Below are 27,368 nucleotides of genomic sequence, written 5' to 3' on the forward strand. Positions count from 1 at the left end.
CTAGAGACAAACAAACCTATGTCCCGACTCTCTTTTATCTGAAACAGGAAGTTTCAGATATGCTTCCATTTAGTTGTTATAGAGAGTTCTGGAGAAAGTGATGCTGAGTCCCGGATTTGTGTGGCGAGGAGCTTGGGCCTGGAATCTATCAGGGCCTCCAGACTCACTCCAGTGGGCCTCATGCTATAGCTATATCAATATATAGCTATATTATAAGGATCATATTTTGCTGTTTAGACTGAAAATGTGTTTGCTCAGGGATTATATCAACTTTGAGTCTCCAAGTCTCAACTGTATACAGAGTGGTAGACTTTAGTTGATGTCCATCCCCTTGAGAAATTCTGTTTCCTACAACTTCTTTCAACCTTCCAGAAGGTAGAACCTAGAGGATTCAGGTTAAGATACAAAGGAATTGAAGAAGTTTCATCCACTATCAAATCAAAACGCTTTCCCAACCCTAGCAAATTTTTTTTTTATTTTGTCTGTCCGGATGAATTTTAGAATTGTTAAAGGCATAGTCTCTGAGTATCCCATATCCCTATTAGTAATAGAATTGTTTATACAGTTATCTCTCCCACTTCTAACACTATATATTGAGAAGTATGGAGAACTTATATATTTAAGTTCTTGATGGTTGGAATAAGAGTCACATCCCTATCTAATGTCAATACCACCTCCCATTAGTTCGAAGTCCTGCAGTTGAAGTGTAGCACAGTGAGTTAATTAGACTATGGCTGTTCTTTTTGTGTAATGGTGTTATAATAAAAGAAGAAGAGTGGAGCAGATAATGGTGAGAAAAACAACAGTAGCAGAGAGTAGCTATATTCTAATCAATATCTTTTTTCTCTTAATGGACACATTTGAAGACAAGCATCCCTTGCATTTAATCCTGGGTCATGTGTCTGGTTTCTGGATACATAAGGATAATCTCTTAAAAATAATTTCAATCATGCCGTGGACTTTCCATATAATTGTATTGTGCATTTGCAGAGTGTATTATAAAGGTGGCAGCATCACAGGATAGAAGAATTCTGGATCACCAAATCTTCTTCTGAGGAAACTGTTGAAAAGTTACCACATTTACATGCATGGTAACTCTCCTTCCATAATGTTACATTCTGAGAAATCAAGGTTTTCTTTAATTAGAACACTGTCTAACCTACCATATCTATAACTTCTGTCTTTGGGTAAAATATTTTCTCAACTAATCAATGTAGCATCTATGGTATTCATTATGATACAGAGTTATTGGTGGTAGTTAGTGGAAAATGGAACATATAATGGACAATCTCCAATGCCAATTGCAAATGTCCTTGGTGGTGAATTGTATTTTAGGTTGAGTTTTCATTAGGCCTCTTGAAAGAATATCCAATGGAATATTTAGCATAGAAAATAGAGAGGGAGAGTACATAGACTATGAACACAGCACTCCTCCTTTAAATAATTGCTATATATCATTATCACCCCCCCACAAACTGAACAAATGAATTTTGATGACAATAATGCCAATAACTATGTGAGCTCATATTCATATGAATGTACATGTGAATAGTAATATATGTATATGCAATCATTATGGTTATTTTTGCTTAAGAAATTAAACAATTCCCCAAAAATTGCTGTGCCTCTTTGAATACAATCAACAGACAGACCACCACAGGCATATTTCCTTAAACTACCCACGTCTCTTTCCCCCTTATAAGATCTTAGCTGTCCCAAGAAGGGCCTAAATGCTACTGAAAGGTGGTTTGAAGGAAACCTGAAACATGGGATCACCGGGGTCTTCACATTTCAAGGCAGGTAGAACTTCCAGCCTAGCCACCCCTGACCCTAGTTCCATCTTGAAATCTCATCCTAAAACAGAGGTATTGTTCCTAGTTAGAAAAGGAGTTATGAATTCAGATGGAGTTTAGCTATGGAATTTAGTTATTAATTTAGCATGTTTGCCATTCACTCCAATTCAGTGATTTAGGAGAGTCTGTTGTTCAATCGAGTCTGTCAATGTACCTTACTAAATGCAAGTCTACCTCCTGCCAATATTTATCTACCAAGGTTCACAGATTACAAGTTCTTAAGATATTTGTTAAAATAGCTAAACTTTCTACATAGTAGTAGGCAGAAATAACTTGTTCTTGGGCAGGCTCTGTGTCTGAGGATACGAAGAATCAACTTCAGAATACTTAGGGAGATTTTTAAAATATGGAACATAGGCATAGCCTGCCCTTAAGTTACAGTATGCTCCATTCTAATAGTTTATAGATATAAGAAGTGGAGCTTCTTGGTCCAAAACACATACCCTCTGCAAAGACAGGACAGTTGGTGCCTTCATGGGCAGCCTCACTCCCTTCCCTATTGGAACTTGTATTTTTTTAAGATAACTTTTAAATGTCAGTTCTTTTGGTAGCCTCCTTTGATAGATAGGGTTTTCTATATTAATTTCTTAATGTAAAGATGGGATTTACAGTTCTGTTTATTATAGGGTTCCATGCATTCAACTTTCCAATAGCACAACCTCCACCAGTGTCTCCACCCCTCTAACCACTGCCATGTTAACTCAGTTCTGTAGACAGTGGCCTAAACGTCTGTTGCCTTTGGCCAATTTTTATTTCCTCATTATGTTTGTTTATATCCCACACATGAGAGAGATTATTCTGTATCTGTGCCTCTCCTTCTGACTAACTTCACTTAGTATGATACTCTCCAGATCCATTCATGTAAAAGGAAATTGCATGATTTTATATTTTCTTATAACATTCCTAGTGTTTTGTATGACTCGAGTTTTCAGGGGAGGGGTTATTTTTAATAACTGCAACTTACACTGCTCTTTCTATATTTTATCTACTTTCTTCCAAAATGCTTAAACATATTTGATATTTCTATATATTATTGATAAATATATTCACTCTATTATACTAGTTATCTGAGTGTCAATTGGCATGTGGCAGATTTTTATGTATAAAAGCAGGAATTAAGTACTGCAAGAAAAGCTCTCAAGGGAAGTTCCAAGGCTTGAAACTTATAGAAATTATGGGAAACTGTGTATTCTGATATTTTTCCTCCAAATATCATCCTGTTATCCAAACAATTGTCATGTTTTTGTCCCTGAAAAATGAGATCAAAGGAATATTCTGAACTCCATGCTTATTATCTCCAGTGTTATGGATAATTGAATGTATTTGACAGTTTCTATCATCTTGAAAAATCACTTTTCAAATATTGAAATAATAAAAGATCCATCAAATTTCACTTGTATTTATATATTTACCTTTGGTTCCCATGGAGACTGCATTATTAGACCAAGACTCTGAGGGGCCACACATCTTTCATATGGGCAGAGAATTGAAATTATAATCCACCTCTATATAATTCAGAAATTACTGTCCTCTTTTTTTGTGCTGTATTGTTAGCATGTGTTTCGGAACAGGGCATGATATTAGCTCCACGGATGGTCCTCATGGTTAACATACTCAATGACTGGTACAGATACATATTGACTAAGTGGCAGCACTCATCCTACTTTCTTCTCTTATTATTATTTTATTTGTAGTTTTTAGCATGGCTGCTTTTAGAAGGAATAGAAATGGAATGATATGTGAAGAGAATTTTGGTAAACTCAGAACTTCATTCACATGAATTCAGTTTTATTTTCTACCAATAGTTCACATCACACATTTTTGGAACTCTTATGGGATCTCATATTCTATAACACAACATTTGTACCCTGAAAAGTATATTAGTTGTATAAACTATGGAATAATGACAGTCAAACATGTTCTCCAATAAAAACTTGAAGGTGTTTGCATGAATTTTGGTGATAGAAATGGGTGTTTCTCCAATTTAATAGCTTTTGTTGAACTGTTTTCTTCTCATCTCTATTTCATAGCCACATTCTACCTCTTATATATCCCCCATTAATGCAAAGATTCTGTGAACTATTTTTTAAACAAAGCTGAAGATTATGCACTGGTATGAGAAGACATACATCATTGTTGTGTAAAAGAATGAATGAAGGAAATGTAAGTCACTTCCTGAGGAAAGACTCCCTCTTCTTTATAGATGATAATATTGTTATTACAAAATTATTTCTTTCTGAATCTTAACTATCTTCAATGATGACTTTTGTTGTGCATATTGGAATGTCTGGACCTATATAGATAATTCTAGCAACATAGCTTACATTTCTACCTGGTAATAATTTATATAGATAAATATTTTGGGAAATATTTTCTCTACTGGACTTAATTTGCCATTTTTTAGAGACTGCATGGTGATGATAATATTTATAATCTTAATGATATTGATGAAACACTTAAAAATAGATGGTATCATGTAACAGCCCAAATACTGATTCAATCTCCATTAATATATCAATGATCCACTTCAGGACCCTAAGGCACATGGAAGGCTGAATTTACTTGCCCAGGTTCATACAATTGGAAAGTTCAGAAACTGGTAGACACCTTAGCCGAGTGTCTGGATAAGCTCTGTAACCTATCAAGTATGTGGTCTTATACATAAATTTCCCCCTTATAAAAATATTACAATTAAAAAGTTTTTTAAGTTCAATTTTTGTTCTGGGAACATGCTCATTGCAGTATCCAAAATCAACGATGCTGTGAAATTAATGGAGTTTATTCTTACTCTCTACAATCTATTCCGTCATTAGCCTTTCTGCTTATTATAAAAATAACTAAGGTTTTTAAGTGTCTTCTGGTTCACAAACATGAAAGGGGAAGGAGATTTTTAGGTTTTGTTTATTTTCACCTGATCATTCAGGATTCAGAGCGAAAGTTATTTTTCTAAGGATGTACTTACCTGACAATTCAGACTAGACACAAACCCACTCTTTCCTTTCTTGGATGGATGAAGCATTCATCACACTGGAATTCACTTCCATATTGAGGACTCTTTTATGTGCTGTATTATTAATGTGTGATTCTGAACAAAACATAATGTTATCTCCATGGAGGGTTTACATGGTTAAAACATTGCCTTCATGCAATTACCCATGTAAGTATTATCCATCTAAGCACCAGACACAATACTTACGCATTTATTTAGCCTGGATTTATAAGTCATATTCTATTCTCTTTTATCACCCCCATCATTACAAATCATTTTTCGTCAATTACATTTTTAATAACCAGTTTCTGAAGTTGATATGCTAATGAAATACTATTGGAATCGTGTCCTCAGAATCCCGAAGGGAGAGACTGATTTCTTCAAACCCAACAGGTGCATTGTCTGTTGACTGTATCTTTTACTTTACTGTGTTCTACATTGGAAAGGGACACCATTCCTCTCCTACTTTTTGTCAACATCATTCCTACCAGCTTTCTCAGAGAAAAACATAGAATGCTTTTCCACATAGATTCCATTCTTTTTCTTAATTAAACTTTCCAAGAAATTATTGGGAAACAGTCCTCCTGGCTATCAGAATATCTGTTAGAGACTTCTTCAACTAATATCCTTTTACTCTCTTATTCATTCAATAATCATAGTATCTCTGTGATACTATGATAAATCTGGACTGGCTTCATGCAAGGCAAGTGCCTACCTGCTGTACTATTTCTACAGTCCAGAAAATACTCTATGATTTGGGTATTTCTCATAGAAGGGGTTCCCAAGTCTTAGAGATCGATCAATCTTCATTTGACTTTCAGACATGGTGCATCTGATAAACTTAGGTGATGGATTTAAGACTACAAACCCAGTGTTGTATGTGAAGCAAAACTTCTAACTTTGCAGTTTAAGGCAGTAAGCTCATGGAAATATAAGTAATGTTGTTCCATAGCTAACGTTCATATCAAACTTCAATCTTTTAATTAATTATATAATATTAGCTAAAATATCTCTAGTCCTTATTTCTAGTCCCTATTCTAAGCCCTTATAGACATTATCTGATTTATTTTCTGTTTTCATAAATGGATAAAAAAATTAAAAATCCTTCATTTACATAAGGAAAAAGATATAAACTGTTAAGTAAATAGATCAAGATCTGGTATACTACTGATTATGATGTTGGGATTTTTTACCCAAACAGTTGGATTCAAAACATTTAGTACTACCCATCCCATGTGTTTAGTTAGATAGAATCACCTTTTTTGGATCCCTGCTTTTTTTCTATGTTAGTTTTTCCAAATTAAATAAAGATATATTAATATTGAATATATTTAGATGAAGGCAATACATCTACACCTTTCAAATCATGGTTAAATAAAAACAAAGATTAGTTGCAGAAGCAAATTCTATGAAAGTATTTTTAAAACTTCTGTAAGAATCAATTGCCAGTATTCAACTTGCAAAAGTAGATGTTTGGTTTGAAATATTTTTAAATAGTGTATAGAAATATGTTATATTAGTAATATTTGTAATAACAAATTAATTTATGTATGTATCATACACATGTCTTTCAGAGATAAGTTGTGAATATTGATATTATGGACTAAGTACTGGAGAGGTCCAAATTAAAATTATACTAAATTATACTCTACATATATCAAAATAACATAAATATAAGATACATAAACTTACTTCTGACTTTGCACGCTGGAGTCACTCTTGGTGGGCTTAGTGTACCATATGTGATGTCAGTGATCAAATCTGTTTAGCTATGTGCAAGGCATTTGCCCTACCCACTGCACTATTGCTTCAGTACCAGGGAATACTCAGAAATTTAAGTAAATCATCAAACTTTTTCTAACTCTATACCTTATGCATACACCACATTGGTGACTTATTCTTCAAACCCACAAATATCTTGTTTATGTGTCATTCCTTCTCCCTCTTTAATGGCAAAGCACATGTCTCTCATTTCTTATCCAGATAGTGAACATCTTTCAAGATTGCCACTGTTTCAATTATTTTCTTTCTGCTACATCTCATTTAAGGCTAATTTGAGAAGATGGGCCTTTATCATCATGACTAACTAAAGAAGTCTTCAGCCTGCCTTTTCTTCTAAATTCAAGTTTATTTCAACATTATCCCAACACGTGTACTATACTAGAATTGACTAACGTTGATTGCTTCTCCTCCTTTATTTCCTTACTCCTTTAAAAATCAATTACCTTTAGGAGTCAGAGAGATTAGTGGAAAGGGCACTTGTCTTGCATGCAGCCAACCCACCTTCTATCCTCAGGATCTCATATTTTCTCTTGAGCACCACCTTAAGTAATTTTGAGCTCAGACCCAGCAGTAAACTTTGAACCCAATGGATGTGTCTTCAAACCATAAATAAATGAAATATTTTACTTCTAAGTAATAAATAATTTTTTTCTTATCTGATATTTTTCTTGATTGGCCTTCTAATGAAAGTGTGCTACACTTTCATTCCTGTTTTTATTCTTTATAGCACTTAATAATCCATACCAGAAACTTTAAAAATAAGTTGAATAATGAAATCATGTACTTTTAAAATTTCCTATTCTCACTCTTCTTAGTGCTCAGTCAATAAAGAACACCCAATAAGTGATCCTTTAATTAACAACATTTCAGTAAGTGACCTTGGTAAAATATCAAGCTTTTTGTGCATGTCTATTCTACTTAATTATAAAATACAGCTATTCTTTACATTAATAACAATAATTACAATTAAATAAATTTTTCCTTGAAAGAAGTTTTAATTGCCTTGACATAAAAGTACTATTAAGGGTAGCTTTTGAGTTGAAAGAAATGACAGTATCACTGTCAAGTGTGAACAAATTAATTAATAGGATTGAGGAACAGCATGAATCTGTCACATAATCATGTGTGACATGAATTTGATAAGAGCAAAGCATAGAGCATATATGAGTATATACACCAGCAGGTTGTCAAGGGAAACTCTCTTTAAGGTCAGAGAGTATTGATATTGGGTAAATTAAAGTCAGGCACAGAGAAACCACAGACCAGCCTTTAGTCTCTATAACAGCAGGGTTTCCAAAAAAAAAAAAAAAACAGTGGGTCCACATGACTCTGATTCATGTGAAGAATAAATGTCCAACCACAGGCAGCTGAGCTGCTTGTACCCACCAGTCCTTCCTATTCTTTGCAGTCACTGCATGTGTCAATCTCTACGTAAAGTTCAATTCTACAGTATTGTACAAAAAATTTGAAGGATGCCCCTCCTTAGACACACCTCTATTTCAATCTCTTTTATTCTCACTTTGCTGACCATTCTTTGCTTGCTTTAGTAGACAAATACCAATTTTCAAGGGAGATAGCATTTTTTAATGTGCAACACGCTAGAATACCATCCCACAAAGCATTCTGAGAGATGAAAACCAAAATGTAAATTAATCAAGAACAAGTATAGCAAAAAAAGATATAAAATTAAAAGCAATACAGAGAACTTAATAGCCTCTCCTCTTGTTCCATCTGCTTGTTTCCTATAAATCATAGATGTTATCAAATTAGGATGAAAACTTTGATATGACATTCTACTAAGACTAAAGGAATATTGAAACATATGCTTATATCAGTAGTAATTGTTATTATTTTTCACTTGGCTATACTAGTGTAATAACTGTATGTTACATTCAGTATCCATCAGGTTCATCATCATATATTTAATTATATCAGTAATTATACTATATAGATGGTGTCTCATTCTAAGACTAATTTTTCCTCTTTCTTTGTTTTTGGGGCCTCACCCTGCTGTACTCAGAGCTTACTCTTGGCTCTGTGCTCAGAGGTCACTCTTAGCAGGTTCAGATAATAATATGGGTGGTAGGGATAGAACCCAGGTCTAGTTTGTGCAAAGGAAGCACCTTACCCATTGTACTATCTCGCCATTCTACCTAAAATTGCCTTGAAAAGATAAATATAAGTGTTTTTACATGTGAGTTGATGCCCTTGGTTGTTGCATTTCTTACTGATTATCTCAGAATTTACAATTTCTGAAGCCAGTATTGGAATACAGGTGTACCGTCATTCACTATACAACTTCTCATGTTTTGATATACCCCACAAAGTAAGTATGGTAGTTTTAGAAACATACATTTCTCTTATTTAATTGAAGAGTACTTTTTAATTTAAATCAGAGTTCCATCAAATTAAGCTATAGAAATGAAGATATTCATCAGAAAGGTGTTTAGGGTTTTATGATGATTTGAAACTAAATTACTTGTTCAGTTTGAGTTCTGTAATGTTATTCTCAATTAGATTTACTATTAAGAATCCAATTCACCAGCTGCTTTCAAAATTGTTGAACATTGCATACAGTTTAGGGAATTGCCTTTAATGAAGAAAAAATGGAATTAAAATACTAGAAAGTTAAAGTGCGAAAGCTATACATGTTTTACTATGGTCAGCATTTTAAATTGTAGAATATTAAGGGGTTTTTAGATTAATGTATTGAGTCTAGTCTGTTAATTAAAGAAGACATTGTAGACAGAAGGCCAGGAAGTAATTCAAAGGGCTGGAGTCTTGCCTTGCATGTTCAAGACTCTGTCCTTGACACTGCATGACAGTGCATCCCAAACACTACCAGTTATGAGCCTAATGGCCCATGAGCACTTCTGGGGTGGCCTTGATGTTTTCCAGCACTGCTGGGACCTAGTATTACTGCACTTCTAAATCCCAGTACTGAACCATCAGGCCCATACTGCCAGAATTAGTTTGGTTGGGAGCGGTCCCTGAACACAGCCTTGGATGCCCCTCCCCAACCAGTCTCAGCTCTGTGTAAAAACAATAGTGTCTACAGATTCCTCAAGCGATAGGTTTGAAATGGTCATTCATGTCAGTTGAAGATTCTGTTACAGTAATGAAAAATAATTCCTCTGTTTGGAGACATATGCTTGTTGAGGGGATGAGGACATGAGATTCTACCCACAGCACTTTATTTTCCTATGTCAGGATTTCTTTGAACTAGAAAAATTTAAAGCAGCATTTGTAGTTGAAATTTCCAATATGGTTTACAGAAACATCTCTTCATTTGCTAATGCCCCAAACCTGCTTTCCTTTACACAAGAGAACTTGGTAATCTCTGTTTGAACACTTTCAAACTAGCTTGCATGCCCTCCTTCTATATTCCCATATGTCTCTTTGTTTGTCTAATACTCATTCTATGTCATACAGTTTTCTAAGTGCCTAACAGCCCTTCTTATTTCTCCTAGATACACTTTGATGTAATTTACATTATTTTTTAAAGTTTTGTGTGGGAAGATACATAACCACAGATTCATGTTTAGTTGTCTGTTTTGTAGAAAGTTTTGTGTTTAACAGAATGTCAGCAAACAGTAATCAAAATGCATACTAGCACTATGAAGAAGTAATTCTCTGGCCTTAATTAAGGAAATTTTTGATGCAATGTCAACACCTTTTTACTTATTTTGTTATTTTTTGTTTATTTTTAGGGACACACCTGGTGGTGAGATATTTTGTTGTTTGTTTTGTTTTGTTTTGTTTTGGGGTTACACCTGGCAATGCACAGCGTTACTTCTGTCTCATGAACTAAGGAATTATTCCTGGCAGTGCTCAGGGGACCATATGGGATGATGGGAGTAAAACCTGGGTCAGTTGTGTGCAAGGCAAATGCCCTACCTGCTGTGCTATCTCTTCAGCCCCAGAAAGAAATAATTTAAAGGTCTAAAGCCACATGTTTTGCATTCACCATGACTGGATTTGATCCCTGATACCTTCATTGTCTGCTAGTCATCAATTAAGTGACTCAAAAGTACAAACTATTGTCCCCCTTCAAAAGAAAGCAACCTGTACAACAATATTTGATAATAGCAAGATCACCAGCTTGATATAACATTTACTTAAAATTCATCCAATATTGTTTCAGGTCTATTAACATTAGTATTAGAATTTTGTTAAACAACTTTCCCTACTAGGGTGGAACAATAGCACAGCAGGTACGGTGTTTGCCTTGTACACGGCCAACCTGGGTTTGATTCCCAGTATCCCATATAGTCCCCTGAGCACCACCAGAAGTAATTCCTAAATGCAGAGCTAGGATTAACCCCTGTGCATTGCTGGGTGTGACCCAAAAAGAAAAAAAAAACGAACCTCTCTCTACTGACTCTAAAGAATCTACTCTGTTTCTTTCTCTACAAAAAGAAACAACAAATATATTGCTACTGAAATTACTTTACATTTCAGTAAATGTAAAGATTCTGGTAAACTGTGTTATGCTTGTTCAATTATATTGGTTTCTGCCATTGCAATGGTATTTCTAATAAAACTACACCAGACTTTGATTTTTTTTTATAAAACTGAACTCCCTAGTGTGACAATGTGAGTGTAGTAGATTCCCATTGCTTCATTAATATTGTTACATGTTAATCTGTTTTATGTAGAAGCCAATAGAGCCAACACTCATTAAGTATCTACTATAGAAAGACAGGAATTTGTAGTGAATAGAAATGTGCTGTCTGGTGTTAGGCACATCTCATTCAAGTCATAGCCATGCCCATACTTATACATTTTGACACAGGTACTACTGGCTACCACTTTGTATTTAAAAATAATTGTGAGTGCTGTGAGAGTTGTACATGTCAGACCGATTATACAGGGCTACATGAAAGCATGTATGCTTTCTATCAGAACACAGAATATGTCTTCCATTGAAAATACTGGTCTACTTTCCAGGTTCTCTATGAGCTTTGATAGAAAGTGTACCAGAAGTTCCACAGGTAGAGATATGACAAATTGTTACCAGAGACTTCAGCACTGATGGTAGAATTCTAATTAGACATGCTGACTTGAGACCTGCCCTAGAGTCAGTTGAGAAAATTTTGTGCATTTTATAGTTAGAATCACAAAAACATCAACTGTTTCATGTTTAAAACACCATATTGAACCTCTCTAGCTTCCAAAATAGTTTGATAGTGGCCCCAATGCCCCACAGCTTGGAACTGACAGCTCAATTATTCTGCAAATTTGCCTGAGTTTGTAGTCTTGGGATGACCTCTTGGGGCTGGAAATAATAAACACTTGATACTTTGAACATTGCATAATTAATCCAGTATATCTGTTGATCAGACCTTCCTACTCTGGCTATTTTTCATTAGCCTTATTCTAATGTCTTTCCCTAGTTGGAAAGACTTTAATTCTGGTGAATTCTCAACTGTCTAATGTGAGATAAAAGAGTAATTCCGTGCAACTTGGAATTCTAACTTGTGTCTTAGTAATTCTGGTATATAGTCTATTTACTTATAAATCATTTGTTAGTTTTGTAAATATGCATCATGAATTTAGGTTGCATGAATGTTTGTATGACTACATGTGATGACTAGTTGGAGAGATCTCCCACATGTACTTCCAATTTTCCATTGGCAGGCACATTGGCACATAGATATATTTCTTATTTATCTCTGAGAGTTGATTGTTGATTAGTAGTTTCACTTTATGTAACTTGACTCTAGTCATCTACATCATCATCTGATTCATTTATCCTTAACATATTTACTTTATAACCATTTCACTTATTATATTTCCCTCTACTTATTCTTTTATTGATTCTGTGTTTTTATTTATAATGGTTACAGATATTGGGATTACCTTGATCTCTTCTCTCTCAATTTATTATTCAAGTTTTAACTGCTGTGAACTTCCCTTACACACCTTTCCAATGGCGGTTTGTGCTTCATCACACTCTTCTAACATATTTTTAAAAAAAATTGTTGAATCACCATGAGAAAGTTACAAGCTTTCATGTTACAGTCACACTATGATCAAACACCCATCCCTCCACCAGTGCACATTCCCCACCACCAATCTCCCCAGTTATACCCCCCATCCCACCCTCCCTCTGCCTCCATGGCAGACAATATTCCCCATACTCTCTCTCTCTCTACTTTTGTGCATTATGGTTTGCAATACAAACACTGAGAGGTCATCATGTTTGGTTAATAATCTACTTTCAGCACACATCTTCCATCCTGACTGATTCCTCCAGCCACCATTTTCTTAGTGATCCCATCTGTATTCCATCTGCCTTCTCCCCTAAGCTCATGAGGCAGGCTTCCAGCTTTGGGGCAATCCTCCTGGCCTTTGTATCTACTATCTTTGGGTGTCAGCCTCAAATTATGTTATTCTATACTCCACAAATAAGTACAGTCCTTCTATGTCTGTCCCTCTCTTTCTGACTCATTTCACTTAACATGATACTCTCCATGTATATCCCCCATAAGTAAATTTCATGACTTCATCTCTCTGCTTCTGCACTTCAAAAGAAACAGTGACCAAAACACAGAAAGAGCCCACAGAATGGGAAAGAATATTTACCCCAAACCCATCTGATAAAGGATAAATATCCAGGATATACAAGATACTAGTAGAATTGTACAAGAAAAATTATTCTAGCATATTAATGTTTTGCTGGTGTTCTTTCTGTATTGTACTGCATTCATGTATTGATATCATTGGATTTTAGTACTTGAATGCTTTTTTCAGATAAACATAGTACATATCAACAGTTATATCTCAGATATTCACTATAGTGACAGGCACACAGGAACTGTTAATTATATAGAACGATTAGCACCATCAATGTTTAACAAAATTGTACTGACCTTGTTGATTTGCTGGAGAAATTATAACATACTGAATGGGACTCTATATCATATTGTTTTTAACAGAAAAATATAGGTCTTAAAGTCAAGTAGTTGAACAGAGATAATACACTCATTTATCAAAATGCATCATTGTCACTAAAATAATTTAGACGATGGTTATAAGTTATTTATTTATTTATTTTTATTAGTGAGACACCATGAGGTACAGTTGTAGACTTACAAATTTTGTGCTTGGGTTTCAATTATACAATGATCGAATACCCATTCCTCCACCAGTGCCTATTTCCCACCACCACGGATCCCAGTATCCCTCCCAGCCCCCATCTCCCCAATCTTACCCTGCCTCTGTGGCAGGGCATTCCCCTTTGTTCTCTCTCTCCTTTTGGGTGTTGTGGTTTGAAAAGGAGTCAAACCTGATTTTCAGGGAGTAATGTGGATGATTTACTTTCCATTGATCACTTTGCATATAAGGAAATGTCGCGCAGCCACATAAGCAGCCACGTGGTTCGGAAAAAATTTCCTGGTACCCGCATGCCAGAGCCATGCTTGTAGAAGCTCATGGTCGCCAGGATTCCATCTGGAGAAGGCAGGACAGCAGCACCTACCCCATCTGGGACATCCTGGTGATATCAGCTCTGTTTGGGGCCCGGAGCATTCTCCAGGAGCTGTGGGGCCCTCCAGCCGGTTTTCTTCTTTTAGTTATGAGTTATTTAAAATCAAGATATTTATAGTGATACAACTTATAGTGATTATCTCCTGTAAAGTTCTAAGTAAGTCAGAGTATTTTGCTAGGTAGAAATTAAATAATTTTCAAAAAAAGATGCCATTAACTTAAATAAATTAATAGAAAATTTTTATATGTATTTCCTACCAAGAATAATTATAAGAGTAATGGACAATACAATTGCTGCTGTTTTAAGCACTGTGCTTTACAATACTGTTAATGATACAGTTATATGTCTACAATATTGTGTCTTATAGCTCACAAAGCATGATTCTTTCTTTTTTTTTATTCTCAGTGATGGACGTTGTGGCTCTTATCCAAAGCACTCGAGTTAGTGAGTAGAAAAGGATATATTTGACCCCATTTCTACTTGTCATTTGTGTGGTTCTAAAATGAATATTATTTTGTAGACCTCTGTTTTACTTACAGAAGAAAAATCTACATTAAAACATTTTTTGAAACAAATTTTTATAAAAAATGTACTTAAAATGACAAACATTTTCCTAATTAGATATGGGGGAAACAATATAGGAATAAATAGATAAAGATAATATTTTGTGGTGTTTGTTAACCATAACATTTGATTCCATCATATAAATTATCATAAGAAAATATCTTGAAGTGGGACCTTCAACTACCCTACCTCTAGATGCTTGAAATATTGATTGAAATGTTCAAGTATATTCTAACTTTATGCAGTATTGAACAACTCACATAATTTTCTCCGAGACATTATGTAATATGGTATTTCTGATCAATATTACACAGTTGAGCAGCATTAATAGCATGATGTTATTATTAATGATCAATTATACTATAGGATGTGTAGGATGTGAAGTATAATGATTCACAATACACTCTTCTTCCCACCTGCATGTTGAACTAATTTGGTAAGAAAATCAAATTTGGAGTTAGGGCATAAAATCATTTATTTTATGACTTTAGGCTCCCAAATATTGAACTGTACAGTGAACTATTCACTTACTCAATTTGAGCAGTGGAGGATAAATGTAGTCCTCCTTTGTAAAGCACTAACTTTCTAGAACTGAGGAGAGGGGGATATATATATTTCTTACATTGGACTTGATCCCAAGAAAGGACGATAGTGAAGAGTCTTTCTCTTATTCAAAGCTAACTGTTTGCTTAATATATCTAATATTAAGGGATGTGCCTGATTCATCTTCATCTTCAGGAGTTGAAAAGTGGTATTTTCACCCGATATTCACCTTCCTAAAACTTTTATTCTTTTTATCTAGCTTCACTCATTATGTCCTTAAGCAATGCGTCATTTCTTCCCCTTCATAACTCGTATTTCTAGGAAAGGCAGCTTCAACATTTTACATCAATATTCTATCATATCTATTAATTTAGTCAACAACATTAGTGAATTGCCCACTTTTTAAAAGTAACTGGGTTTAAAAGTGAATAATGTTCTGGTTTTGATCTTCAGGAGCAAAGGTGTGGGTTAGTGAAAACATGTAGAGAAAAAATGCATAAAACTTTAAAAGTTTTTTTTTATTCACATGCAAGTATTATGAAGCTCATTGTCACTTTTATGTACATTCTCTCTCTCTATATGGGTAGATCAATATAGATCACTATATAGATAGAAGTAGATATCTATATGTAGAATATATAGATATGTACTTATATAGCAAGAATATATACATTCCAGATATAAATGTATAAATAAATATGTATCCAGAGAGAGAGAAGATGGGAAAGAGGGAGAAAGAGAGTCATAAACAATATAATTTAGACCTCAAACTGTTAGCTTCATCCTTTATTCACCACAATCCTGCCCTCTTATTGGTTGAAGGCTAATAGTGCTCACCCACTTTATCTCCTGTTCAAATAAGCTCTGCAGAGTATCAGTAAGGCCATAATAATGACATTTATTTGAGTCGTTAATTTGAAATTGTTGTTCTGTAGGTTAACTTATTTTGACAAGAAGTTCCTGTAGTTCAACTCAGTAGCTAATCACCCCTTGGTATCTTAAGATACAGCTTTTTGAAACTGCTAAAATAACGATAATTTGCTGCTGAAAATAAAATGAAAATCCACAAAGTTAAAATTCCTGGATCACAGTTCACAGCTAGTTTCAGAGCTAAAACTGCATAAGGGTTTTGATTCCCTTTTTAGTTTCTGTGTCCGGTTTTCTTTTATAACCTAGGCTTTCATCTGAATTAAAAGTTTAACTATTCTGCTTCCTGTGTATGTAAATATAGGTGAACTATTTGAATTTTTTGAAGCTCAGTTCAAAGATTTACATGAGAATTAAGACACAGTGTATACACTCCCAAGCAGTAAGCCACACTGGAATATTTTCACCTCTTGCTTCCCTTCAGACATAAGGCAAATTGTAATTAAATCAATATTATTGACTTGTTACAATTATCATCATCTTGCCTCTAGGCTTGTGTACCAGTCTTTAATCACTGTATCTCTGTATCACTGTCATCTCAGTGTTCATCGATTTACTCGAGCGGGTGCCAGTAACATCTCCATTCCTCCCAGCCCTGAGATTTTAGCAGCCTCTCCTTACACAGCGGGTAGGGCGTTCGCCTTACAAGCGGCCAACATGGCCGACCCGAGTTCGATTCCTCCGCCTCTCTCGGAGAGCCCGGCAAGCTACCGAGAGTATTCGATATGCCAGACACAGTAACAACAAAGTCTCCAATGGAGACGTTACTGGGCCTGCTCGAGCAAATCGACGATCAACGGGAGGGCCTTTACCTTTACCTTTACCTCCTTACTCGTCTTTCCCAATGCTGCCATATTGGAGGCTCTTTCAGGGTTAGGGGAATGAGAACCGTTATTGTTACTGTTTTTGGCATATCGAATACACCATGGGGACTTTGCCAGGCTCTGCCATAGCTTTCCAGGCTCTGCCGTACCAGTCTTTAATATGAAGATAAATTATTGTATTCATTTCATGGAATTCAACACAATAAATAAGTTAGAAACACATGCAAAGCTATTAAAAGTGCCTGTCATTCAGGGTCAGGGACACAGCTTAATGATCAAACATTTTGCAGCATAAGCAATGCCGTGGGCATGATCCTCATTAATAGGTAATCCTGGTGCCATAAGTACCACGGAATGTGATCTTGGTGACCACCTCCACTGCTATACTTCAGTACCACATCACCAGACCTGAGCACCAAGTAGTCAGGCCCCTACTGCTGGGTTAAGCTTTGCTGGATGTGTCCCCAGGGACTCTGAGAAGCATTAGATGTTTTCATATACACTTAAAAAATCCTGATCCTTACTCAGTTCAAATACTGAGTTTTAACTATTTGTTTAATGCTACTGTGGTTATTATAATTTCTCTCATTGGTAAAAATGGGTTAATAATGCAAAATTCAGTGAGTTGCCAACAGGATGAATTTAGCAACCAAAATATAGAACCAGGCACACCAGCTGGCATTTAATCAACAGTAGCTACTATTAACAGAATTCTTGACCTTGAGATCTGATTGAGTTTGCATTCTTTCTTCAAATAAACATCCAGAATGTTAAAAGCCAATTCAATTTATATACTCCTATAATTGTAACACACAAAAACACACACTGATGTTTCTATACAAAAATATATCCTTTTATGGGCAGATTTGAATTAAATGAAAATTCATCAATTCTTACCACAAACCAAATTTAAACAAGCAAACTGAGTGCATATTTATATGCAATATAAGTAAATGTATTTCTCTGTATTAAAATCTGAATAAAGATAATTGTGATAACCTAGCAAAACTTATTCCTAATTTCTATTTGTGCAAAAGGCTTTCTACAGAAGCAGCAAAATAAGTATAAATTAAATCCTTAATGTACGTCTGTTTTCATCAAATCTATGTTGTGTGGATATCATTAAGATCCATGGAAGATGCTACAGTTCACTCATTCATGCATTAATTTAACTTCTTTGTGTTATTAAATGCATTTTTAGGCTGAAAGAGAAATACACAATGTTCTTCTGTTGGGTTTTGTGATAAAAGTAGACAGAAATAGCTGTCAAGAGAAGTTAGTTTGAGCAACTGGAGAGGGGAAAGCAGTTAGAAATGCTTCACAGAAGAGAATCCATTTGAATCCAGTGGTTAGTTTCAGTCAGCAAGGATACAAGTAGGTGTTTAGGAAATACTGAGAACTCTGGAATGAAACAAGAGTCAATGGGTGACCATGGGAATATGAGTAAGGGTTTCTGCTCTGAATTCCACATTTAGGAATTTGAACTTGACTTTATAGACTTCAGGATATACTATAAACCCACCTGAATACTCTGGTGAAAAGTAAAGTCAAGGCAGTGTGACTCATTAGAAGGATGTTTTAGCAACTCACATATTCAACATGACTCCAAGATGACTCCATCTAACACAAAGACAAGATCATTTTAGTGACTGAAACTTCCAAACTGTGACAGTATGGAGGTGAGAACAAAAATGGTTTGGATTTCTCATAATTCCTTGGCTTTCTTGTAAGTTGAAAAAGATGGGTTCATTAACACAGATGAGAGGATGGAGAAAAATCAAGTAGAGGGTATAATAATTAACTCCTTCAAAGATGCCTTTGCAATAGCAGGCTGCCTTTACAATAAGTTGTCAGGGTTAAAGACCTATATCTCTGGGCAGAAATTAGAATAAAGATAGTTTCAAAAGACAGCTATAAAATGGTAACAGTTGCTCACAGGATCCGGTATCTCTAATAGGTAATAAATGAAATATAGAGCACAACTCCCTAACACTAAGTAAGAACTTAATATAAAGTAGGTGCTTGACTTGCAGTTTATTTGACTATTATCTTCATATTCTATGCTAGGAAACTTACACACACAGACATCAGTGTGTGTTAGTCTAACATGATCACCTAGCTAGTTAGCAACACATTCACAAGCAAGCTAATAGACCTGTTTCACTTCAGATTTCATGTCAAAATCCTATTCCAGCAGAACTTCTAAAATATTTAAATCAGGGTCATCTCTATTTTTAGATTTTTCAGTAAACCAATCCCTGTTGATGTTTGCATTGCATAATCTGTGGACATTTTCACAGAAGTCATCGATGAGTAAGTCCCGAGTCAATAAAGGATTGTTTTAGAGCACTGAACATTATTTATGTTGGGATATATTTGAAGTCATAGTTTTAACTGGTTTAACTTGTTTCATTCCTAACAGCAACCTAGGATGCCATATCATACCTATCACCTCTTTACATATGATGGTATCACTTGTCACACATCACTTGTGGACCCCTGCAAAATAGCTTCTGCTTCTTCATACTTATTCTATTACTAAATATTTAAGTGTTTTTTTTCCAGATTGCTGGCGGATGTGATTGAGAATGATACTGTTTTTTTTGCATTTAGGAGATCATACAGTAGTCTTCATTCCATTTCCTCTGCCTTTTCTTTCTTTTTAAAATTTACTCACTTACATTTCTTTTACTTTCTTTTCTTTTTTAATTGTATCACAGTGACAAAGTTGTCCATGATTCAGTTTCAGTCATATCCTGTACCAACACCTGTCTCTTCACCAGTGTACATTTCCCACCACCATTGTCCCCAGTTTCTGTCCTCCACCCCCACTCAATGGCAGGCAGTTTTCTTCTCTCCCACCTCCTCTTTCTCTCTCCCTCCCCTCCCCCACTCTGCTCTCCTTCTGGGCGTTATGATTTGAAATACACATAATATAAGGTCGTCATGTATTTTCAGTACTTTCAGTACTTTCAGTACTCAGTTCTTGTCCAAAGTGATCACTTCTCTCATTGCCATAGTGGTTCCTTCTCTATCCTGACTCCCCCCCCCCCCACCCCTACCCCCACTTCCGTCAAGCTTCCAACCTTGGACCAGTCTTCTGTTCCTTGTTTCTAATGTCCTTAATTATTGCACTGATTTGTGGGATATAAAAACATAGTATGAGACTCCCTGAATTTATAATAGAGGTGCGTGGAGGTGTATTTTGTTTTCCACAGTGCAATGCATGGAGAGCTGGCTAACGCAATTTTCTTGCATCATATCAGTCATTTCTAAAAGATGGCATATTGCCTAATTTGTAGAAAATGAGGTTAATTTACCTTTGTTTTGCTTATGGTTATTACGGTTTTCCCCAGCGTTTCTTTTTGTGTTAACATTTTATTTGATATTATCTCAGTAATCATTTCAAATTAGCCTTATAAAAATTCCTTAACGTTTTGTTTTTATGTTGTTGTTTTAAATATCAAATATCTCTCTTTATTGGTCTTATTTCTATGTCACGTGTGGCACATGGCTAGGAAAGTTCTATCTCCATCACTGTCACTGTCACTGTCCTCCCATTGTTCATCAATTTGTTTCAGCAGGCTCAGTAACATTGTGAGACTTGTTGTTACTGTGTTTGGCATATCGAATATGTCACGGGTACCTTGCCAGGCTTTGTCGTGTAGGTGAGATGCTCTCGGTAGCTTGCTGGGCTCTCCGAGAGGGGCGAAGGAATCGAAGGTGGAGGAATCAAACTCGGGTCGTCCAGGTCGACCATGTTCAAGGCAAATGCCCTAACCGCTCTGCTATATAGCACTAGCCCTCTATCTCCATATAACAACTAAATTTTGAGAATCATTGCTGCTATAGCTATAGTAAGTTAGAGTGATATGCAACTCAATAACAAAACACATTTAATCTATATAAAGGGAATGAGTTATTTCTTATTAATCTGTAGCACTGTAGCACTGTTCTCCCATTGTTCATCAATTTGCTAGAGAGGACACCAGTAACATCTCCTTTGTGAGACTTTGTTACTGTTTTTGGCATATCCAATATGTCAGGAGTAGCTTGCTAGGCTTTGCCGAGTGGGTGGGATACTCTCAGTAGCTTACCAGGCTCTCTGAGAGGGGTGGAGAAATTGAACCTAGATTGGCCATGTGTAAGGCAAATGCCCTACCCGCTGTGCTATTGCTCCAGCCCGCTTATTGTTTGAGGGATAAATAAATGTCCAGATCATTTTCTCTTTATTTTTTAAAAATTTAATTTATAAATTAAATCACAATGAGCTACACAGTTACAAAGTTGTTCATAATTGGATTTCAGTCATATAATATTCCAGCACTTGACCCCTCACCAGTGTACATTTCCCACTACCACTGTCCCCAGTCCCCCCCGACTCTCCCCACTATGGCAGGCACTTTTATTTTCTCTCTCTTCTTGTCCTTTTCCATTCCTACCAACCCTCACCCCCACCTCCCTTTGGACATTATGCTTTGCAATATAATGTACTGAAAGGTTATTATGTATATCCCTTTACATTTTAAAACATTCAGTTCTTGTCCAGCATAATCATTTCCAACTGTTATTATAATACTGGTCCCTTCCACCCCCATACACTTGTGGTAGCTTCCAATCATTCACCAGTCCTCCTGGTCCCCATTTATCCTTGTGTTGGATATTAGTCTCACACTATTTTATTTATATCCTACAAATAAAGGTAGTCATTTATTTATGACACATTTCATACAACAGGTTACTCTCCCCATCCAAATTCCATGACTTTATTTTTCCTAACAAATACATACTAGTCCATTGTGGAGATGTACCAAAATTTCTTTATCCAGTTGTCTGTTCTTGAGTACCTGGGTTGTTTCCAGATTGTTACTATTGTGAATAGTGCTTCAATGAACATAGAAGGGCAGGTGGTGTTTTTGCTATGTGTTTATGGGCCCCAAGAGTATATTAGCAGAAGTGGCTTGCTGGGTCAAATGTAAGCTCAATTTCTAGTGTTTTGTTTTTGTTTTTGTGTTTATGGAGCTCAATATCTAGTTTTTCAGGAATTTCCATATTGTTTTCCAAAAAGTTTGGGCCAGTCAACATTTCCACCAACAATGAGTAAGAGTCTCTTTCTCCCCATATCCATGCCAGGACTGGTTGTTCTTGTGCTTTTCAACGTGTGCGAGTCTCTATGATATGAGATGATATCATACCAGATGAGGTTTGAGTTCACTTTTTTTTTACATGTAGCTACCAAGTTTTCCCAGGATCACTTGTAAATGAGGTTTTTCTCTGCTCCATTTAATATTTCTTGCTCCCTTATCAAAGATTAGATGATCATATATTTGAGGATCTGTGTCAGGATATTCAACTTTATTTCATTGGTATTTGGGTATGTCTTTATTATAATACCATGCTGTTTTAATTGCTACCACTTTGTAATAAAGTTTGACATTGGGAAAAGTAATGCCTCCCATTTTCTTTTTTCCCAAAGACTGCTTTAGCTTTTCATGCAGGGGTAGGTATATTTCTCCATATGAATTTCAAGAGTGTTTGGTATATTTTTTGAAAAATGTCATTGGTATCCTTATGAGGACCACATTGAATCTGTACAATACTTTGATGAGTATTGCCATTTTGATAATGTTAGTTCTCCCAAACCATGAACAGGGGATTTGTCTCTATTTACTCCTCTCCTCTTTTATTTCTTGAAGTAATGTTCTGTAGTTTTCTTTGTACAGATCCTTTACCTTCTTAGTTAAGCTCATTCTGAGGTACTTGATTTTCTGAGACAACATTGTGAATGGGATTATGTTTTTAATATCACTTTTTTCTATTTCATTATTTACATTATAGGAAAACCATAAACTTTGGGGTATGAATTTTGTAACCTGCCACTCTATTATACAAATCTATTGTTTCTAGGAGCTTACTGGTAGAGACTTGGGGTTCTCTAAGTATGGTATGTCATCTGCAAATAATGAGAGTTTGAATTCTTCCTTTCCTATCTGGATGCCCTTAATATTTTTTTCTTTCCTATCTGCTATGGCAAATACTTCTAGTACTATATTAAATAGAAGTGGTGAGAGTGGGTAACTTTGTCTTGTTCCCAATATTAGATGGCAGAGCATTTTTGACATATGTGTTTTCAGCACAGATATGCACATATTAAATTTATATGCATATACAAATCTATGTATGCATATGAAGGCATTTTAGAAGAATGTACAATAAATTATTGGTCTCTAGAATATAAGATACAAGAATTTTATTTGGTAATATTGATATTTTCCTAGTATATACACATATACATTTTATTTTTAAGATGAAATAGAGTAACAGTAGAAAGAATCAGAGACCTTGGACACATTAGTGGTGAAAAGAGGTGTGGTATATGTACATATCTAAACCACTGATCCTGTTAACTACTCTCTTAAATTCTAATTAAAAGGGGTATGTGGATTTTCCAAGCCTATTTTTAGGAATTGCCAAATCCGTGAGAACAGCTGAGCAATGTTACACCTTGTCCTTAGGGTAACTCTCACTCAGTGCTGGTCAGTGAGTGCGTGGTTGGATCGTATCTTAAGGTCAGATATCTCTTTAGTTTCCGGAACTACCCTGGGAACAATTGATGTCTCTCATATGTCTACATGGCAAAGGAATGCAACTTCTCTCTCTGTTCCATCCTAGTTTTCCATAGTGTTCCTCCTGAAAGCATACTCCCTGAGCTTCTTCCAGATACATCACAGCCCTGGAATCTTTCTAGGGAATTGATCAAACCCATCTCCAAGCTAGGTAACAGCAGAGCATAGATTTCTATATTGTTTTCTCCATTTGTAACAGCATTTTGAATCACAGTTGATCTAACACTAAGATGCAGTGACTAGTAAGTATAATTATACTCATTGCCTGCCTTAATGGCACTGTTGGAAGCATAGATGTAAGACAGATGGTTCTGGTTTCTATAATACTCGCCTGCTTTAACCAGAGCAAAAATAAGAGTATACCTATTGCAAACTGCCACATCACCAGCTCTGCAAGTAAACTCACACAAAAGACAAAAGGTTAAGATTTTACCAGGAGTTTTATCTGTAGTTTTTTTGTTTGTTTGTTTTTGTTTTTCACCAAGATTGAAACATTGAAACACAGCAGATGGTTACAAAAGTTATTTGCTTCAGTCTTTGGAGACACCTGAGTAGTAAATAGGCAGTTCCTCTGACACTGAACGTTTCCAGTATAGTAGTCAGAATCCCCTCTTCCTTCTGTTCAAGTTCTTTTTTAGGTGATTCATTTCTCTGCTGTCAAATCAAATATCTCCTGAAATCACTGCTATAACATCCTTTCTCTTGATTGTGCAACAAAACCAGAACCATCTTGTTTCTTCATTTTCATAATTTTTGACTCTCTAAACTGTCACCTTTTCCCCCATTTCCTCATTAGATAAATGACATGTATGTAGTCCTATCATTTTACTGCATATGGCACTTTAAACAAAATAGATGCATTTAGACACTTAATCCTGGAAATCAGAGTCTCTTACAAACTTCACTTGATTCACTTTTAAATTTTATTTATTATACTTTTTGAAGCATGAACTACGTACATTGACTATTTAACCTCACAACTTCTTCCTACTGTATAATAATGCACTTTTCTCATTTTAATAATGCACTTTTCTCACTTAGTATGAAGATATTTCCAAAACTCTTCTTCCTGTGAAAAAGCATATTACACCTGCAAAGACATGCAAGTGGGTCTTACAAATAGTTATGATTGAGTTGTCATAGCCTGTGAAGTCAGTAGTGTCATCAAATCATATGTATCATTTATAATCATCTTTCTTTTTATTATCATTATCACTACCATTGTGTTAATAAATGAGATTTGATGGATTTTATAGGTTTTCCACAGATATCAGGGGAAGTTTCAAACTCTCCTATAATCTATTTTTCTCTGGACCACGTCTGCAGAGTGAGAATTCAACAGCTTTTTTGTTTTTCTGCAGGGGAGTTTCTATGTGCCCTCAGAAAACTGCATGCAGCGCGCTTACAAGTGGCACCGGGAACTGTGCTTTCTGCTCTTGCATGCCTACCGAGGACTCCGTGCCTATTTCCTGGTCATCATGAGGGACATCCCGGAGCTGCCTCACACAGAGTTAGGTAAGAGTCTGAGCACAGGGGAACAACATCCCAGCAACCCACTTTTTGCCTTACCCAGGCTCCAGAGAAGTCTGCAGGCTGTTCTAAACACCAAATAGCGAACTGTTTCAGGTAGGTTTTTGTGCGTTCTGTTCTTTGTAGCAGAGGACCATCCTGGGTATGCAAAGGAATGAAGAGAAGCCAAGAACAACCCCAAACACATCTGCTCACTCAGTCATTGACCCACTGAGCCTCTATGGAGTATCTACGCCACACCTGGAGCTATTAATATATGATTTTAAAATACTATCTAACGCTGTAGCTACAGGTTTCCAAATTTGCTAGAGAATAACACCTTACTAAGAGTTATATGTAAACATGTTTATTAATGTATAATATGTATATTATATATTTAAATATGGGCACTCACAGGAGTCTTAGAGTCACTGTCACTGTCCTCCCATTGTTCATCGATTTGCTTGAGAGGGCCCAGTAACGTGGGCCATCATGAGACTTGTTACTGTGTTTGGCATATTGAATACGTCACGGGTAGCTTGCCAGGCTCTGCCATGTGGGCGAGATACTCTTGGTAGCTTGACGGGCTCCCGAGAGGGGCGGAGGAATCGAACTTGGCTCGGCCATGTTGGCTGCGTGCAAGGCAAATGCCCTACCCACTGTGCTATCGCTCCAGCCCCAGAAGTCTTAGAGTAACTATCCTATTTTGTTTGCTGGGGATTCCTTATTGAAACTTAATGTCTCTTGGTGGACACAGATAGTGGATCCAAAGTGCATAGAGGTAAAATGATTGCTTAGGGTTATGCTTCACTGTTTGACACAACTGTGTACAGAGAAAGGGAATCCTATTGTGACTTCCCGGAAGGATTGTATATATAATGCCATGCTTACTTGCAGCTAAGAGTTCTCTACTGTAATAACCCCTTTGCTTCTAGAACAGAGGACAAATACTTAGCCTGATATTCAAGGTTAATGGCAATCTGCTGAGTCCTTCCCAATATTCCTGGTCCTCAACTACTGGAGTAATCATGGCTTTGGTAGGATTTAGATCCTTATTCATTGGACTTTATCACACTGAACACATCTCATAACAAAGATTTATTTGCATTTTTCCTTAAACAGAAACTTCTCCTAATTGAAACATACATATGCTTGGTTTTATTTTTTGCGCCCCAAAGTGGCAAAAGTTTTGAACAAATCCTCTCTCAAGAAAAGAAATATAACAGGGTATGATACTGCCAGCAGGTCAATCTATACCTGTGAGGCAAGTGCATCAGCAGCCTCATGGTGCCTACAGATTTCCAGAACCCAAAAATTGCTGCTGTGCCTTTGGCCAGACCTCAACAACTTGAGGGAAAGTTTACCAAAAAAGTCAATGGACAAAAGTTAGGTACGTGGGAGACACACCCAAAAATCACCTCTGGCTCGGCTATATAATTGGAGGCAAGGCCTCTCTGATTCCTGATCAAACTGCTTAACGGCCATGATCCCAAAGACTCAGAAACAAATTTCGGAACCCAGTGGCTTTTGGCAGAAATGTGTTTGGTCCCCGCAGTAAGTTACTGTCACCAGGCCACCCCAAGGGGGAAATGATGTTGTGCCTCTGCCTGCTCCATCTTGGTGGCTCAGTCGTTGTCATCCTCCAGTAGCCATTGGCCAGTAAGGTTTGGGTCTGCAGTGATGAGAAATGTGAGGCCTCACGGGATAGGGGTGGAACTGGCCCTTTTCCCCCTGCCCCAACAAGACCACGAGTCACCGCCTACAAATGACCTCTCTGGCTCCTGATCAAGCTGCTTAACAACCAGGCTGCCAAAGACTCAGGAACAAATCTCAGAACCAGCAGGTTTTAGCAGAAATTCCTCCAGATTTAATTGTTAAAATTTCGGAATTTTGGGGCTGGAGCAGTAACACAGTGGGTAGGGGGTTTGCCTTTCATGCAGCCGACCCGGGTTAGATACCCAGCATCTCGTATGGTCCCCTAAGCACCGTCATGGGTAACTCCTGAGTGTAGAGCCAGGAGTAACCCCTGTACATTGTTGAGTGTGACCCAAAAAGCAAAAACAAACGTTTTGAAATTCCAAAATTGCGTGGCCACTACTGCAGCCACATGACATCATTTCATTTCATTTAATTTCATCATCCTGTTATTCGTCGATTGCCTCGAGCAGGCCCCAGTAACGTCTCTTTCATTCTAGCCCTGAGATTATATTCAAGGCTCTTTAGGAGAATGAGACCCATCATTGTTACTGGTATTTGGCA

General features: G+C 36.3%; 1 protein-coding gene across 1 annotated transcript in view; it reads left to right on the forward strand.

Annotated features, from left to right (window-relative positions):
* FAM135B (family with sequence similarity 135 member B) overlaps positions 1 to 27,368 on the forward strand; it is a 350,355-nt gene that overhangs the window by 273,112 nt on the left and 49,875 nt on the right. Inside the window, exon 8 of the mRNA XM_056134964.1 lies at positions 24,962 to 25,115. Coding sequence (XP_055990939.1) covers positions 24,962 to 25,115 — 154 coding nt within the window. The remainder of the gene's footprint in view (positions 1 to 24,961; positions 25,116 to 27,368) is intronic.

Source organism: Sorex fumeus, unplaced genomic scaffold, assembly GCF_029834395.1.
Source record: "Sorex fumeus unplaced genomic scaffold, SorFum_2.1 ptg000002l, whole genome shotgun sequence".
NCBI lineage: Eukaryota > Metazoa > Chordata > Mammalia > Eulipotyphla > Soricidae > Sorex > Sorex fumeus.